General features: G+C 43.4%; 1 protein-coding gene across 1 annotated transcript in view; it reads right to left on the bottom strand.

Moving 5' to 3' along the window:
• The window catches only part of LOC141962082 (deubiquitinase DESI2-like), a 60,074-nt gene that overhangs the window by 7,813 nt on the left and 34,544 nt on the right, over window positions 1–17,717 (bottom strand). The window contains exons 2-4 of the mRNA XM_074909666.1: window positions 14,776–14,848; window positions 13,367–13,460; window positions 12,189–12,330 (exon numbers count right to left, since the gene is read on the bottom strand). Coding sequence (XP_074765767.1) covers window positions 12,189–12,330; window positions 13,367–13,460; window positions 14,776–14,848 — 309 coding nt within the window. The remainder of the gene's footprint in view (window positions 1–12,188; window positions 12,331–13,366; window positions 13,461–14,775; window positions 14,849–17,717) is intronic.

Raw genomic sequence — 17,717 nt, 5'->3', positions numbered from 1 at the left:
AATAAAGCACAGATGATGCTTAAGAGATTTTCAGAATAAGGCCATTAGATACAAACCAGCACATCTGCCCAGGCAAAGCTTGCAGGCTGTGCTAGGGTAGCAAAAAAGCATGTAGAAAGAGAAACGTGTCAGTGCGATGAATTAGCACTTGGACACATCTGGAATAAACCCTGTGCATAGGGATATCTTTTTTACCACCCTGCAAAAACTGAACTGGTAATATAACTGCCCAGTGCTGGCAGAGAGAAGGGAGCCTGAGTGCATCAGTGAGGAACATACCTCTATCTCTGCACTCCTGAGCAGCTGCTGCACATGGTGTGTACGTGGGAAATAACATTCCTGAAAGAGAATGGACCTACAGCCCTCGCAAAACACCTGAAAGCACAGTCTCACCTTGGTGGAGTTGGCATGCTATGATCAATTGCTTGAAACAGATTTAGCATATAGTTACTGTGTAAAAGCAACAATTTCTACTCCAGGGAATATAACTAGCCTGTGGGGATCAACAGACTAGATGAAGGGGGGCCGTTTCACTGAGCTGTGAAGCTGTCTGCAGCATGCATTCAGCAGAGCCAGGAGTGGCTTGCATCTTGCATGGGAAAGGGTAGAGCTCAGAAACTGCAGCTGAGGCTGAATAAGCTCAGTAATGAGGCTGCGTGCTGGGAGGTGGCATCCTCACTCAAAGGCAGGAAGGGAAAAAACTTTTAAATGAATTTCAGCAACTGTCTACAATGCTCCCGTTCTCCTAGGCAATCCCTTTTTGTTCCAAGCAGGCAGGGCATTGTCACTCCTACAGGTCCTCCCCAGCACTGCAGGTGTTTCTCCTGTGTAAAGCAGAAGCAGCACCTGCACTGTCTCCCTGAGACCAGCCAGGAGCGAGGAAAAGGACACATTGAAAGGAGAGACTAATACCCACCATGCTGCTCCCCTTGTGATGCTGGTGTGAATGTGTCAGTCACCTCTGTGGTCCTGCGGCTTGAAGGACAAAGCTGACTCTGTGCAGGAGTCTGCATGCAGAGATGCCAAGAAGGGAGATGATGGAGTGTATAGCTCTGGGTCAAACGAGACAGCTGGCTTACAGCACCTCGGCACTCACAGCACTATTTCAGCTTCACTGGCCAGGCCACCAGTGGAGAGGCACAGTGGCTGCAAATGTGATATCTTGATGAACCGCATTCAGAGCAGCATCACTGATTAGTTATGTACCAACACTGCAGTATGGCAATACACTCTCTGAGCATGAAGTTCCTTGTAACCAGCACTTATACGTACATCCAGCAGCTGCAGGATGACAAGCTAGGCAGCAAGTGGCCTCATAACAGATAACCATTTGGGGAATACTAAATATAATTAAGCCTGGGCTTGTTAGTGACATTTAAAATAATGATTTTACCACCAAATGAATGAACAGTTGCAATTCATTCATATTATTGTGATGGCCTGAAGAGTAACTGCCTTCTAGCAGATGCTGTTTCAAGACCAGTGGCTGAGAACAGCTGTTGCCTAATAGGGTTGTGCTTTCCAGTGTTATGGACATGCTGAAGGTGACCAGGCCAACTCAGATGCATAGAGGGACGAACATCAAGAGCGTCTATTTTTTCCTGAATGGCTAACCAAGGAAATCCTGTGTTTCAGTCTCAACCCTTGTTTCCTAACATTAGGGAGCAGCAGGTTACTGTGGATGGAGATACAATTTGAAGAGAAAATACAGGAACTCATGAGAACAGGGAGAGACTTTCTGTCTGGCAGTGTTGGCAGGACTCCTAGGCTTTAGGGACTAGAACCTTTTGCTTATCCAACACACTTAGACAGTTCATTTACACTCCTGACACTTTTCATTTATCAACAGGCAGCTGGTGAAAAGGACCGGGTGTTTCCTTGTCACCTTCATTCCTGGAAAGGAGGCATCTGTTCTCAGGCATTTGCACACACAAAGGCTCAAAGGCTCCATAATGGTGCGACTAGAGATTAATTCCCCAGATAGTACAAACTAACTTAGCTCCAAGGTATTATGCTTATTTATAACAGGTAAAGAAAGGGGGCTTTTGGTTTGGGAAGACAGATGCAAAGAGCAGGTAAAATAAAAAAGATGGTGCAAAACACCCACATTACACCAGCCCCAAAGAGCTTGAGATAGGGTGGGGTTTTTTTCAAATTCACTCTTAAAATATCTTCACATCTAATCTGTTTGGCTAGGTGGATCACTTTAAAGGGAAAAACCTAAAATAACTACAGAGGCACATGTGGCAAACTCAGACCATTTAAAAAAAATTGAAATGCTGTGCTAAAAACTTGCCCCAGGGGGGATTTCTGTTTCAAATTACTTGCCACCTCATACTATTCCCCTGCACATGTAGATAGATAAAGAAAATAGGATGGACTGAGAGAGCTGCAAGATCCATGTAAGAGTTATTCCACTAATCGTTTTTGTTGGGCTATAAGACTCATTCAGGATGGCAAGGATAGCTAGAAAGGTTGATGGCGGAAAAAAGATGTTTATATTTTTATAGCAGCCTGTATTCTAAGAACTCCCCAAATACTTCAAATTTTAACTAATACACAAACCACCCCTAGAAATCTTATTTTGCCACAGCAGAGAAGCTACCTCTGGAATGCAATATAGCAGTTTATTAACTGCATGCAGTCAAAATTGTGCGTACCTACAGGCAGACACAAGAGAAAAATGACATCCATCTGAAACCATGAGAATAATTCACGGGTGCAGGATGTCTTTATTAATAAGCTGCTTCTAAATGTATGTGGCAGTTAAAAAATAGAAAACTAACACAGCCTGTTCCCCATAGAGCTAACAACCTTCAAAGGCTGCTGCAATGAAGCAAGTCTTTCTATCAGCTTCAGTGAGGACTGACTCAGGCACCAGGAAATAAAGCTTTCCTAACATTCTTTCATGCCCTGTGGTTGGTTGTTGTTTTGTTTTTTCATTTCCTTCTCTGCCTTCTGTCTGTTGGGAGCGTTGTGCCCCTGCTAGTAACAGAATCATGTAGGCTTTTATGCAACAAAACACCTATCTCCTACAACAGAGGCAACTGAAAAGCAATTGTTGACCAAGTAAGACACGGATATTACTTGTCTACTCAGGATCTACTGATGACTGGTTTATAAAAACTTCTGCCACTTTTAACTGTGACTTAGATGCCACCTGAAGCTCCCTTCTCTGGTATTTAATCCTTTCTCTCTGATAGCTTTCAGGCTAAGGAGAGCTTCCATAGTTTTTAATAACATTATGATGAGAACTCACATGTGCCAGGGGATGGAAGTGAAAAGACTTAGGCTTGAATTATTCACTGATGATTAAAAAGTGCCCTCATCTGGTCCTTGATTCAGCAAACATGCCTTCAGAGAATTTACTGGAAGTCAAGCTCCTCTAAGGAAAGCAGGATTCTGATGTAAGTTTGTTACATGCTGTCAGCTTTGCCTTGGCTGGAAAAGGACAGGTGAATCGCCAGAAAGAATATGCACTAGCTACCATCCCCTGTCACTTCAGTACAGCTCCACACCCTCTACCAGTAAAGTAAGATCCCTCTGTTCTACCAAAGCTCCAGCCATACTGACAAATAACCAAGACAGCCATACCATCAAGTAAGTATACGTCAGACATAGCTCTAAAGCCCAGCACAGAGATATCTTACACTGCACTTCAGTTATGAGATGTGTATTTCCTGCTATCACTCGGACACACAATGACAAAGCCTCTCTCTGCTACTGTCAATACTGTCAATCTTTACCAATAATACAAAGAAAAAGGGAAAGAAGCCCTAGCATCCATGCTAGATGTGATCTGCATGTAAACAAGCCTGACTGCACCAAGATCATCCCCTGCCTCCCAAGGAAATTCAGACTGTGTGGCTTCACCAAGTATTTCCATCCAATCTGGCATGCAGGTTTAATAATATCACTGTGGTGTCAGCATCAGTAGTGGGTATGCGAGATGCCTACTTCAGTCCTCTGTAACCATCAGGTTGTAGGATTCACTGCAGACTCCATCTGTTAATCTTCAAGGTATTTCCTATTGGAGAGCATCCTTTTAGGCTGATTTGAGAGAGTCCTACTGACTTCAGGAGACTGGGAACTGTTTACTTCCCAGATTGAGCACTGCACTGCTGCAGCTCTAAAACTCTGGCTGCAAAGCATTTGACTGTGACAGGGCCCATGATCCCTGCCCTGTAGGAGACAGCCTCATCTAGGATGCTAAAGAATTTTCCAAGGCTGACCTAAGCCACCTCAGATGCTTAGGAGATCCTTCCCTCCTTCCCTCCAAAGAATGGGCCAAGCTCACCTCATTAACCCTCAGGCCTATTTTCCAAGACCCCTCATCCCTAGAACAAGACCCTCAGTTCCCAAAAATATTTTTCTCTCTGGAAATTTCTGCAACTCAAATCCTACAACTTCAGAATGAGCTTCCAAAACCACAAGCACACAAATTCCAATTTAGACCTCTCTCTTCTCCTGCTGAAATGTGTTATCTCTCCGTTTATGTAAATAATCAAAGTAGGACAGTCCCCACAGGAAAGGCTGAGGGACTCCCTGCAGCAGAACATTTTGTGGCTGATATTCAGTTGAATTTTCACTGAAATGGAGGAGAAAAAGTAAATAAATCTTTAGTCCACTTTGCTCTCTCACCCCCCAGAAAGCTTCTTTCTGTCCAGGAAGCTCTCAGTTACTTGAGGATGAGTATGTCTCACTAGCTAGTTCTGCCTGAATTCACAAAACGTCCTAGCAAAAGTTTTATTAAAACTGCCAGATCCCTCTAAAAGACTCTGGTTTTGATGACTTGGTTTACTCTGAAAATCCTAGTTCAGCTCTAATAATTAGTTCAAATTTTAGCCATTTACCCAGATGGCGTCTCTGAGCACTGTCCCCTGGATCCAATCCTTTGGATCAAGAAATGCTGAGAAATAAGGAAACAGATCCTTTAATATTTAAAGGAATAAAGGGGTGAAAAAGAACAGTGGGTACAAAAGGAAGCTGGATAATGAGATACCAATCTGTTTTCCTGAAGGGTTTTAAATCCTTCAAATCCAAATGACCCTAAAGAGCCTTCTAAAGAATGTTTACATGTGGATGTCAACCACACACACTAACTTCCGAGTTGGTTTTCATCTTTTTTAATAGATTTTTTGGGGTATAAGACAAAGTTGTGATAATTTAGGAAGGAAATAGGGATGATTAACTGTGCTTCAGCATCCCTCAGTCATGCAGCCGTATTCTGCTTTTATTGACTCAGGAAAATTGTACCAGATCACTCGAGTGTTTCTGAGCCAGGTTTGTCCTGGGGGCTACTGCAGATTCTCTGACCATACTCTTAAAGATACAAGCGGGTCCTACTAACACAGCCTTCTCCTGCCTGTCTGCTTTTTTTTTTTTTTTAAAAAAAATAAATAAATAGGGTAGTTTTAGAGCAGCTGCAAAACAGGTAAATAACTCCAGGCTGGGAAACTGCTATAAAATGCAGAGGGTTTTTGACCTTTTCTCCTATTTAAGATAAATTACACATACAAGTCAGAAAGAAATCATTCCCCTTTTAAGAACAGGAAAGAAAGACATGGTAAAAGAATAAAACCTTCTGTCACTGCTGTCCTCAGGTAAAGTTCCAACATCAACAGTTTTTAAGGTGAATCAAATCAGTGCATCTCAATGAATTTCCTAATTATGATGAGCATCAGCTTCTTATGTTATCAAAAGGGCTCATAACACCCACTGATTTTATTGCTATTTCACCACTGGTAAGGCTGTTGGGGAATAAAAGGCCATCTTCCCTGGTTGCTCAGAAGCCACACTCCTTTGATAACTGTGTCCTATAACAAGGTGCTAAAGAGTTTCCTTAAATAGGGATCATTCCAGTTGCTTGGCAGTAATCACACTGATGAAGGGAAGAGTGGTTTCCTTGAGTCATTCCACTTATCTTCCAGTTCTGGTGCTGATTCAAAGGTGTTTTTCTCCCTTCCTGTGGTAGTTTGCCCTTTTCTGAGATATGCTGTAGCAACTGTCATCACTCTGGTAAGAACATAGCTCCATAGCTTATCTTAGACAGGAAACTTCAGAAGCATGGAAAATTGCTGGTGGGAAGTCAAATGAGTCATCTTCTGTTTGTGAATGGGCGAAGCAGCACAAGCTTTTTCAGAGTCTTTAAGCTGCAGTGACATGGTGTGATCGTTACACTCAATAATGTGGAATATCACCAAACTGAAGAACCTGGAAGCAGAAAACCTTCATCCTCTCTCTTGATTCTCTAGTTACTGTTATCTTCTGTAAAGATGTCCTCAGGCACTGTACACTCACCATACGCCTACACATTGGCAGGGCTTATACTCTTATATGCCTATATTTGAACACCTGGCAGTCAACCTTTCTCCTTTACACAGATTTTGGGGTACAAGCTGAGCCAAGTTTGCTTTTGCTTTGCCTAGTATCTGCCATGCACAAGCCCAAAATGTATTGTAGACTTGGAGGGCAAGCATGAGCTATGCTCTCACATTGAAAAGAGCCCTCTGACAGCAGCTTCACAGTTCCCTATATCTGCATACACCTACCCTTATCAGTGCCCAAAGAACAGTCTTGGTGACGGTGTGGAACTCCATGTCTGTCTTGGCACCTCATGGCATACTTCCTTGTTGCCCACTGCTGCAGTGACAAGTGCTCCTGCAAAGCAATGCCATGGCTAGGACCTCAAACCTGCAGAGTGGGGGGAACTTACAGCCCAGGAATTACTCTTGAGTATGGCTTTTTCCAAGAGCAAGAATGTATTCCTCTCCCTTTACGTCTGCTTTATAGTAAAAGGACAGAAGTTACAAATTGCTATCTCACATCTTATTCTGAAAAATCAGGAAAAATCACATTACAGAAAGAACTAATTATTTTAGCCTTTCTTTTTGTTTTGAAAGGTTTTTCTAATGTTCAAAAGCCAATATTTTTTTCCATCTGGTAGAGTTTAAATAGCCTTTTTCATCAGCCAGGACAACTCATAAAGAACATAAATATTTTGCAATACCTTGAAGGGCCATCTGAACGTATTGCTGTAAGTATACATGGGTGATTGTTAGGAACATAGGGGCTTAATAACAGATGATCAAACAGAAGGGCTTTGCCCAATATTGAGGCGGTCCTAACTGAACTACCCACACATGCATAACCTCATCAGCATGCTGGAACCCCTGCTGTGTGCCAGCACATTACCTGCCTGGAATACTGACAGGCAGAAAGGCACAAAAGCTCAGAACAGGATGGGAAGTTTGGGCTCTGCTGCTGATGGCCTGACTGATTTTTCTTTGCAGAAATGACAAGCATAAGTTCCCAAAAAGGATGCCCCACCCCTCTGGACAGTTTCTTCAGTGATAGGGATTTTGGGGACTGTCAACATAAGCAACATGAAAGGAGTAAGTTTGTTGTAGGAAAATTACTAATTCCTGTTTGATGAACTTCTTCATTTTAACCCACAAACAATTTTCTTAAGTGGTTTATAAATATAGGTACCATGGCACCACATTTCAGGAGCCAGCATTTCATAGCTGAGATCAAGCTCCCCTCACCTTCCCACACTGACATGGGTTGTGAGGGTAAAGGGAAACCACAAAGGGGTATTAAGTGGTGTATGTACCAGCAACCTTAACTTGAAGCTGGACAAATGCACAGGGAGTGCATCTGATTTCTTTCTCATGACTATCCACTAGGAAATTCTGCCCTGCTTTACATCAGAAATTCTAGGCAGAGACTTATGCTCTCTGGTAGTTCTTCAGTTCTTAAATAACACCACGTTAACCAATGAAGAAGAATTTCTCAGGAAATCCACACAAAAAGACTCCTGATCATGCAGCATGTCCACTAAATCACTTACTGAGAAGGCTGCCATGAAATAGCATTGGAGAAGATGAAGTCTGAACTGCTGCTGCTGAAACCAGGGCATTCTCTGTTTTCTTCCCACAGGAGCTGCTTTGTGAGTAGACCCAGGTGCCTTTTTGATCCAGTAGCTGCTTGTTAGAAGTCCATAGGGAACTGGCAAAGCGGGGAGAGATCTAAGTCTTGAGCAAGTGTGAATACGCTTAGCAGTCTGCAGTAGGGAGTAAGGAAAATTCAGAGCTATAAGTGCCAATGAGGGCATAACAAAGCCCCTTGCAACTTACAAGTGAATGTGGGCAGGAAGATCGGAAGACTTGGAAGAGATACATGGCATTGTAGGGAGAGGCTCAATGCCACAGCAGCACGCAATTAGGCAGCAATTGCACTGGAAAGTGAGTTTTTTCAGAAGTAGGTAGATATCAGGTCTAAGGCATGCCCAGTGGTTAAGTAGAGCTTATCTGCCTGTGCTGGACTTGTCCAGGGATTTTTCAAGATGCATAGCCAAATGGAAAGTCATGAATATAAGTCTGAACATGCCCCTAACCATTAGAGTCAGCCTACACATAACTGTTAAATATATCAGTTACCAGTTATCATGGTGGGACCTGAGCCATCATCGTATTAAACAGAAATTTGACAGGAAAATCATTCATTCATAAACAGATGTAGATGGAGGATTTCTGAATGGATGTTCTGTTTGCTGAAAAAACACTGGAAAAGGACAAGAAAACAAAAATTTGAAAGTAAAGCCCGACTCCTGTGGCTTCAGCAGTCCTTCTGTGAATGGGGAACCTTACAGGTCCTGGCAGTCGGACATGTGGCCATTGTCTCATGGTGTGATCCTGAGAAAGTTGATCTGGGAGGCAGAGCCAGCCTTATACCTCCTTCCCATTCCCTCTGCAGAATCGTTACCTCAGCCAGCAGGACACGTGGCTGCATCTGCCCTCAGTCCACACGACCAGATGGTGACCTCCCAACCCATAGCCCAAGCACCAAGGCAACATCTATGGGTACTAATTAGCAAGCCCATGGCCAGATGAGAACATTAAGGCAGGCAAACACAGCTACCTAGCACATGGCTGTACAGCCAGATCTCGAAGCCTGCCAGACAGATTTGTGTAACACACATTAACTTACACATCGCTACACAGCTGTGAAGCTCTAGCTTTGGTTTTGTGTGCTGATACAGAACAAGTCACAAATCAGCCAGCTTGGCAGATAAGAGACCTGTCATCAAAATATTTCAGAGCCCTTCCTGAAGGAAGGAAATAACCCAGCATACAAGGAGGGATACTTGGGCACAGGACAGGGATGTGATTTGCCTGGTATTACCCAGGACTCTTGAACTCACCACACTGCTTACGCTCCTGGGCAGAAAGGCATAAAGGGCTGTGGGGCACAGAGCTTGTCATTGCCTCTTTCGTGCTAAAAATTAGCCTCCACACCCATCCCTTTCTGTGGTAAAAGGGCATTGCAGTACTGATAGCATCACCTTTCAGCTGGGCTACAGCAGCAGAGACACCAAGAACTTACACTCACTTAAAATGATTGGCTGCCTTTTGCATGCCTGGAGTTAAATCCCAGTTCTAGTGAGCAATTTTATTCTGTTGAACAGAATTTCTACATCTTTTAATTCTTTGAAAACCTTTTCCAGTTTCCTGTCTTTAACTGCCGCATAACATGACTTTGCATAAATAGATGCTAATTATCATTATTATTGCTGCTTCACAGGTGAAGAGTCTGAAGGAAAGGGCAGTACAAACACTAAACAGACTTGTCTCAATTGGTTTTAGGGCACAAACATCAGTTCTGTTTTCTGCACTCTATGGTGACACATATCTACACAGTCTTGAGAGCCACTTGTCATGTAGCCAGCACGTTCTGTGCATTATAAGGCTGCTCTGTATAGAACTACATGGTAGACCCTGTGAAGCTTCCTAATGTGGTGACTTTTGTTTTGTTTAGTTTTAATGGGAACTACGGCAAGGGGGAAAAAAAAAAAAAAAAGGCACCAAGGCTGTAATGTTAAGCAAGCATTCAGATGCTGGGAAATGAGAATTGAAACTTTCATTGCTTTCAGTTCAGGCAGCTTCTGTCCCAACAGGTTTCAAGCAGTCTTTCCTCCAAGAGGTCATAAGTGTCCCAAGGTAAGATATGCTACTTCTCACCCAGCTCTGAAACACAGTGATTGCCAAATTACTGTGTTTACTAGAAAGATTGGAGACATCTGTCATCAGGCAGCCACATGTATTTCTCATGTTGCTGACTGAGGCATGTTGAACAGCACAGACTTTTGCTTAGTGTCTTAACACCAGCTATTTCTTTAAAAATTTCAGCTCCCATTTTCTGTATCTTGATGCTAGAGACTATCCAGGGCCTTCTGTTCCTGGGCCTGAAGTGCACCTGCTTTGGTTTTCCATCTGTAATACCTTAGAGAGGGATGATAAACACAGGCACATGTGAAGAGCAACATCAACAGAAAATCCTGCTTGCCTACAAAGGGTTTATTTAAACTGACCTAAATCCTGAGTCAATTCTGCTCCTGGGAGCAGAAGTGTCAGAACTAACCATTTATGCTTTTGTTTTATTATCTGGACATGTTATGGGGCAGTGAATGAGCACACAGAATCCACCAAGAAAGCTCTTGCAGGAAAACTTCACCATAAATTCCACTCCTGTAAAGATGTTCACTGCAGGTGTATTGGAAGCAAAATTTAAAATACCTTAGTAGTTTTTTGTTAATATCTCTTATTTGACTTGTGTTTGGAAGGTTGGACAAGGAAGAGGCAGTGAAGGGTTCACTGATATGTAGCAGTAGAATCAAAGAGAATAGCTTTGAGCTTATGGCTTGGACATGAGACAGAAATTTTACATATTAAAATACATAACAAGCAATGACCATATTTCACTGCTGCAGGTAAAGCTTGTTTTTTTTCAGCTTTTGCTGATCATCACACAGCTTTCTCTTGGGTTTTCTTCATAATTTTTAAAGTTTTCATTTTTGTTGTAGTAATTTGATTATTTGACTCCAAAACAGTAGTGTGGCTAACACTGATTTGATCACTGTACTGTTTGAAACTTCATTCTCTGTTTGTATCAATACAATTCCTTCCTGTTTATTTTTATTTGCTAATATTTACAGAAAGGACTCAGTCATTTTCTCTTTCTATAATTAGCAAGGATTAAGCCAATAGAGAACTGGTTTCCTAAGAGGCTAAGCAGGTCCCTTGTAAATGAATTGCTGGTTCTTGAATTCCCTAGGGATTTTCTTACAAAATCATACAGTACTTTTTCTATATAATCTCATCTCACTGAGAATCTGTGATGGGCCTGTTTGGGGATGAATAGACACTTGTGACAGAAGAGGTTATTGGCATAGGACTCTTGCCCCATATGATGAAGAAAGGTGAAAGATGTGAACGAGGATGGGGACTCCAGAAAGAGAAATGAAAGTTTCACAGCTAAAGCAGCTGAACTCCATTGTGAAGAATTATATTCTCTCCTCATGTTTGCCATAAAACACCTATTGAAGCACTGAAAAAGTTTTTATGGAAGGTCACTTCCATTTTCTACTTATCTTTTTCTGACACTGGGTCAAGATCCTGGGCAAGTGCTGAATACTCATACCTTAACTGAAACGTGCTTTAAATATCTCATCTGGGGGGTGAGGAGGAAGGCAGCTTGCCCCCAGAATAATCAGACCTTCAGGAATGGAAAAATCAAATATAAAAAATTAGCAAATAGTTGGGATAAATTTGTGCTTCTCTGTGCTACAATTCTCTTTGAAGAGAAATAACAGTGTAATTCACAGTTATTTTGTGAACATTAAAATGAATAAGCACCAAAGATTTCTATGAGAAAATCAGTACTTTTTTTTTTCATAGGTTTTGGATGGTGCACATTAAATAAGGAAAAGGGACACCCACTTCCTGAATACTGCAAATCTTTGTTTGCAGAACACTGACAAGCCATTTTTATTTCTCTACAGATCATGTAGGGTTATTTCCAATTGTTATTAAAATTATGCACATTTGCATGCTAGCCAGGTCTGTCCTTCCAATTCCCTCTCAGGGCCTATTCAGTGAACCAAAATGCAGGCACTCCTAATTTCCCACACAGTTTAGACCAAATGTGTGATAAACCTGCTACATCTCCACCTCCTGATCCCATCCCTTTCAACAGCAAAGGGCTTCTAAAAATATTAAGGGCAGAGACAGGAGGTTTGACTATGGGCTCTAGCCTGGCAGGCTGTGTTGACCCCAGTTCCCTTCCTGTGAGCACTACTACAGATCTGAAGCAGAAAACAAACAAACAAAAAAGATAGCTGTGCCCACCTCAGCCAGAGCAGCAGAGAAGTGATTACAGTTCTTGTGCATCAGGTGGTACGCGTTTCCTTTGTACTCCTTGCCCAGTTCTTCCATAATCTTATCCACGTCCTCTTCTGTGAAGTCTGTGGTGCCCAAGGCAATCGATTCTCTAGTTAAAAACAAAACACACAACAGGAGACATGGAAAGATACAGTAAAGAGAGTGATACATACCCAGGGAGAAGGAAATGATCAGACATTGGCAAGAAGGACAGGCTTAAAACGTGGAGAAGCATATCTGGGGCTATCAGAGACTCTCACTAACAAAATAGCACAGTAATATCACCAGCTTATCCACAGAGCAGGTCACAGCATGGGAAACAGCCCTGAGAGCTTCATGCTCACCACCAGGAAAGTCTTATCTCTGGGAGTCTGCTCCCACTCTGCCCAATGTCCCACCATAGAAATTTCCAGCAGGACAGAGGAGATGCTTTTTTCATGATTGAGAGGGTTTCCATGAGGTGGGCCAGGAGGGAGCAGACTGAGAACTTTATGCAGAAACCTATTGCTTCTCCCAATATTAACTCCACAGAACTTTCTTCTAAAAAGTCTCCAACAATATCAACATAAACTGGCAGTTTGGGAAGGTCAAGTCCCATCTGCCATGGGCAGTTCCTTGACTCACAGCCCCACAATCCGAGCACCTTGAATAACACATTAATGCAGCATCCTCTCGGACTCCTCTAGCAGCTGGTCTATCCCTTGTGACAGAGTAGCAAGAAACACAGAAGATGACTTCTGGTACTCTGTGCAGTATCCACAAATAGGTGATACTCATAGAAAGACCAGGTTTTGTTTTTTGCTCCTGTGCATTTTCTGTAACACACAGTTACATCCATTCTTGCTGACAGGTGAAGCTGGGAGCACAGAAAACAAACAAAATGAGAAGAGAACTGCATTCATTTGTAACTATACTTTTAAACCCTGCCAAACACAGTTCAGGACTGTTCCCTGTTTGGTGTACACGCTCTATTATCCACCTCCAAAATCCCTGAAGGGCTGCCTTTGAACCAGAATCATGTAAAGGACGCAGTGAAGGTGCTTATGAGGAGAGGGAAAGGGGGACCCAGAGGACAGGACTTCCCTGCTCCCTCTACACTAATGGCTATGGGGGGCAGAAAGGAAGACTTAGAAAAGGGCCCTTACTTGAATTTAAAGGTCTCGCCAAGTTCTACCGCACTGCCAGGTGTGATCTCGAAAATCCCACTGAAAGGGTAGGGATGCCCTCCATAGGCAAACTCTGACAAGAAAAGAAACAGACTGTGAGTAGTTGAATGAATGCAATGTCAGGAAAAAAGTCTATGGCAGCTGTCTGCACAGCTCAGTATCAGGGGCAAGGGTATTGCCAAAATCCATTTCAACCAGACTTTGAAAGCCATTTTCTCTGTCCTGTTGCCTACCAGGCTGAGGATGCCCTCAGAGCCTCCCTCCATACTAACACTTTCTCACATCTCCAGGAAAGGGCTCCAAGTCTGTCTCTGTGCCCATCCAGGTGGCTTCCCCTCAGTGCAAAGTTCTGCAGTGGAGGCATCTAGATACACTGAGTTTCTGTAGTGTGGTGGTACTGAGCTGGAAGAAGTCTTTTCCGGGATAGGGAGAAATCAATTCTTCTAGAGGGATTTACAGGCAGTGAGGGGAATTCTTCGCAGAAAGCCAACTGCTTGCACTCCGCTGCCTCAGCACGCAGGTCAAGCCAGAGGTCCTTCCGTGTCATACAGGCCATCTGGCATGGCCTGTGAAACACAGCCTGTGGACCTCACGGCATCACACACGCCGTCTCACACAGCCTGTGAAAGTTCCTGTGCTCAAGATGGAACATGAGACCCCAGGGGGTTTGCTTACTGCATGCCACTGGCTAAAATACCATGAGTGAGTACCCGAGCCATTCCCATTTAATGCTGAAGAAGGAATCAGAAAGTCTGTGATGCTAGTTTGTCCTTCGCTGTGCTGCAGCTGTTTTCCCAGATCCCTTGACTGCGCCTTTTACAGTGGGTGCTCTAATCAGCTTCAGCTCCATGCAGACTGTTTCAAAAGTAATTTTCTTTTCCTTGCAACTCTGCTTTCCAAAAGAACAGTTTCCAAGATCTGGAAATTCAGATTCCAAGATTTCTAGACCAGAGACATTCTTAAAGAGTTACTGCAAAACAGATTTACCCTGGCAGGGAATTAGCACTAACACGCATATGCAGGTCTCAAGACAACCACTGATCCACCTCTACCCCTTCTCCCATTTGTCCCAGTCTCTCTCCCCTTCCTTCACTGTGGAATGGCTTTCCAACACTGGTCCCTCCTATCTGCCATCCTGCTACACACCTGCACAAGCTATAGAGGCTGCAGTTACATGCTGAAAATAAGAAGGGCTACATGGTTCATGACAGAACTGCACGAGTTCCTGCTGGGCTCCACAGTGGCCTCTAAAAAGAAAACTGGCTGTGTTTGTCATTCCTCAAAACATTCCTTGCCAAAAGCTGTGAGTTTGCAGTGCTTTTCCGTATCAGACTAGCCATATAGTTGTCTCCATGTTCTGCAGGTAGTGAAAAGGAAATACTTCATACCTCTGCCGTAGATCTCGATGCCAGAGTGGAAGACACCAATCCCCAAGGTGGAGGTGTATTCATTTATCCAGTACTACAGTAAGAGAAAAGCCACATTTGGAAGCATTAGTGGAAAAGAAACACACTATCTTGGTCTCGGGTATATCCCCCATCTCCCTTCCTCAGGGTAACTTAAGGACAAGAGGGATTTTGAAATTATCTTGAGACAAATAAATTGAGACTCCTTACAGACCAACAGAAGTGGGCACTGTGTTTATACAGCTGGCTGGGATTAGGTCTCCAAAAAATGCTCATCTAATCCTTTCCACATAAGGTATTAGCCTCTATTAAGATACAACTGGACCTGAAGCTGCATAAACCCAGCTGATACAGGATGTGTGATTATTTATCTATCTTCTCACACAAATAAGCTGACACTGAGCCAGTTTCACCAATCCACTTGTCATATCTGATCTTCAAATCTTGAGTTCAAGAATCTCCAAATAATTTCCACACACCTTTTTACATCACCTCCCAACATCTACTTTTTATAAAGCTAGTTTTAGGCAATGAGATCATAGAGACAGATGTCTGTTCCCCCTGTAGGTCAGGGGAGGTAATTATCTATAATGACATTGGAAACTGCTTTACAGAAAAAAAAAAAAAAAAGAAACTCGGAGCATGCTAGTCAACATTTTGTTCAGAGGCACCATATATGATCAAGCACTGTTTTCAGAAGAGACAAGGGCACGCTGCTCCAGAATTAGGTCCGAGGTGACCACAACTTCACCCAAGTCAAAGACAAATTTTCAAGAGGAGCTGTTAAGTGACTTCATTGCTCTGGAGTCCAGCACTTCGCCATCACATTAAGAGCAGAGCAATACTGCAGGCCGGTGCGCGCATGCAATGCTCCTCCACCGAGCACTGCTCAGAGCCTGTTTCCACCATACCGTGAAGGACAGTGCAGACACCCAAACAAGTCCCAGCTAAGCTAATCCTGAAGCGGGAAGCCATACAGCCATGCCAGGGCAGTGCTGCATTGGAGATAATTAGCCCTGCTCAACACCAGTATTTATTAGGCTAGCTGCAGAGCTGTGCTGCTGCAGGAACGATGTTTTCAGGCACTGCCCATGCCTGGTGTATTTCCAGTCCACTTATGGCTACTGTGCAGTGAAGATGCATCTCTAGTAACTCAGAGCAACTAAATTCTTATTTTACTCAAGCACTGCAAGGAAATGGAATCTTGTTCTCTTGTCCCTGTACAAGGACATGACAAGTTCACTAAGCTAAAATTCTCTTTTGGGTCTGGCAGCTGCTTCTGGTAGAGCCAGAATAAGCTGCACTTTCCCTGGTGTCTGGCATCACTGAGCTGCTGTGGTATGAGTAAGAACCCCTCTGCTGTCAGGTAAGCAGAGGTCTGGCACACTCCACCTACTTTCCTCACACTGTTTGCTTATGTATTTTTCATGACTGCAGTAGCTCTGTAAATCACCTGGAAATGCTTTCTGAGACCACCGTTACTGTGAAAAAACACAGTAGCTGTGATACGAAAAGCACAGTTCCAAGCCTGACTTAATGTACGGCCAGTTTTCATACCTTTAAACCATGTCCCCAAAATGCTTGCCTCTGGCAGTACAGCAGTTCCCTTTCCTTCCAAAAAACGCTGTAATGCTTCTTGTTCTTCGCAAGTTTTGATACCACAAATGATGTATTACTGCAGGAGGGCAGCAAACCACCTGACCCCAGGTGGATCCCTGCCCACTGCTCTCTTCAGACCTTGTATAACCTCCATTTACCTCTTCACTTGAATTATGCATACTCTTGTTTTTAGGATACATCAGAGCACTGGACTGGAGCTAGGTTAGGTAGCTCTCAACCTCTGCCAGCTGAGACAGCACGTTAGCAGTGAACCCTCTGTTGAGCAACATGCCTGGTATTCAGGGACATGATGTGCCCTTGCCTTTTGCTGCCTTTCTCCACAGTGCTCTTGCCCTATGTTCTGCAGCAGGAATATCCATGCTCTGACTGGGGAGGAAGATACAGAGGTAGAGACAGCATATGGGAGCCCATATGACACCAGCCACATCTGCTGAGGAGACCAAAGCCTGTCTCCCATGGACACATAGCCTTCAGTTCAGTTCTTGGATCTCCCAAATCTCATGGGTTAAATTCTCAGCCTCAGATAGTCTCAGTAAGCTTCAGAGAAACGCTGGTTTCTAGAGTCCCCGTGTAACAACTCCCAGAGGGTATGGTAAGTAGGTTGTCTTCTTCCCTCGGGCTGAGCTATTGTCTCACAGCAACAATACAAGCATGCCCAGATCATGGGCTGCTAAGGGAGACTTTTTAAATTAGAAATGCTCTTCCCAGTTATCAAAGTCAGGGCCATCTACAGAGGTTGGTCTGCATCAGGCTTTGTATTTCAAACAAGAAAGTTAAACTGAAAGTCATGTTCACCTACAGCTTTTTCTTCTTCCATGTTAAACTTTATGTTGGATCCAAACAACAAATGAGAAAACAAGAAGGAAAAAACCAAAAACCTCTCCTTGATTAACATGTTACAATAATGCACGGAGACCTGATCACCTCATATGCGCAAAGTGCTGTCAGATCACAAGCCTGCCCTGTCCCCCAAACCACTCTTGTTCCCAGCACACAGCCACAGCTCCCAAAACCCACCCTGCCCGACTGTGGGAGCCGAGAGCCAGGCTGTAGGACAGCTCTGGAAACACGAGTGATGAGGAGGCTCCACCAGAGATAGAGAGAGGAGCAGAAGTGTTTCTCTGGCTGATGCCAGGTGTTGCAGGATTACAACCATCCCATGGGCATTTCTGTATTTAAATGGTCTATTTTTCAGTATTAATTCCTTTAATGAACTATTATGGACTGAACTGAAACAACTTCAGCCATACCTGAATTTGAACTGAACAGAAGCTATACTGATTTAGTACTTTCTTTCAAATAAC

Source organism: Athene noctua, chromosome 6 (genome assembly GCF_965140245.1).
Source record: "Athene noctua chromosome 6, bAthNoc1.hap1.1, whole genome shotgun sequence".
NCBI classification, from domain to species: domain Eukaryota; kingdom Metazoa; phylum Chordata; class Aves; order Strigiformes; family Strigidae; genus Athene; species Athene noctua.
This window is presented reverse-complemented; position numbering and strand designations above follow the sequence as displayed.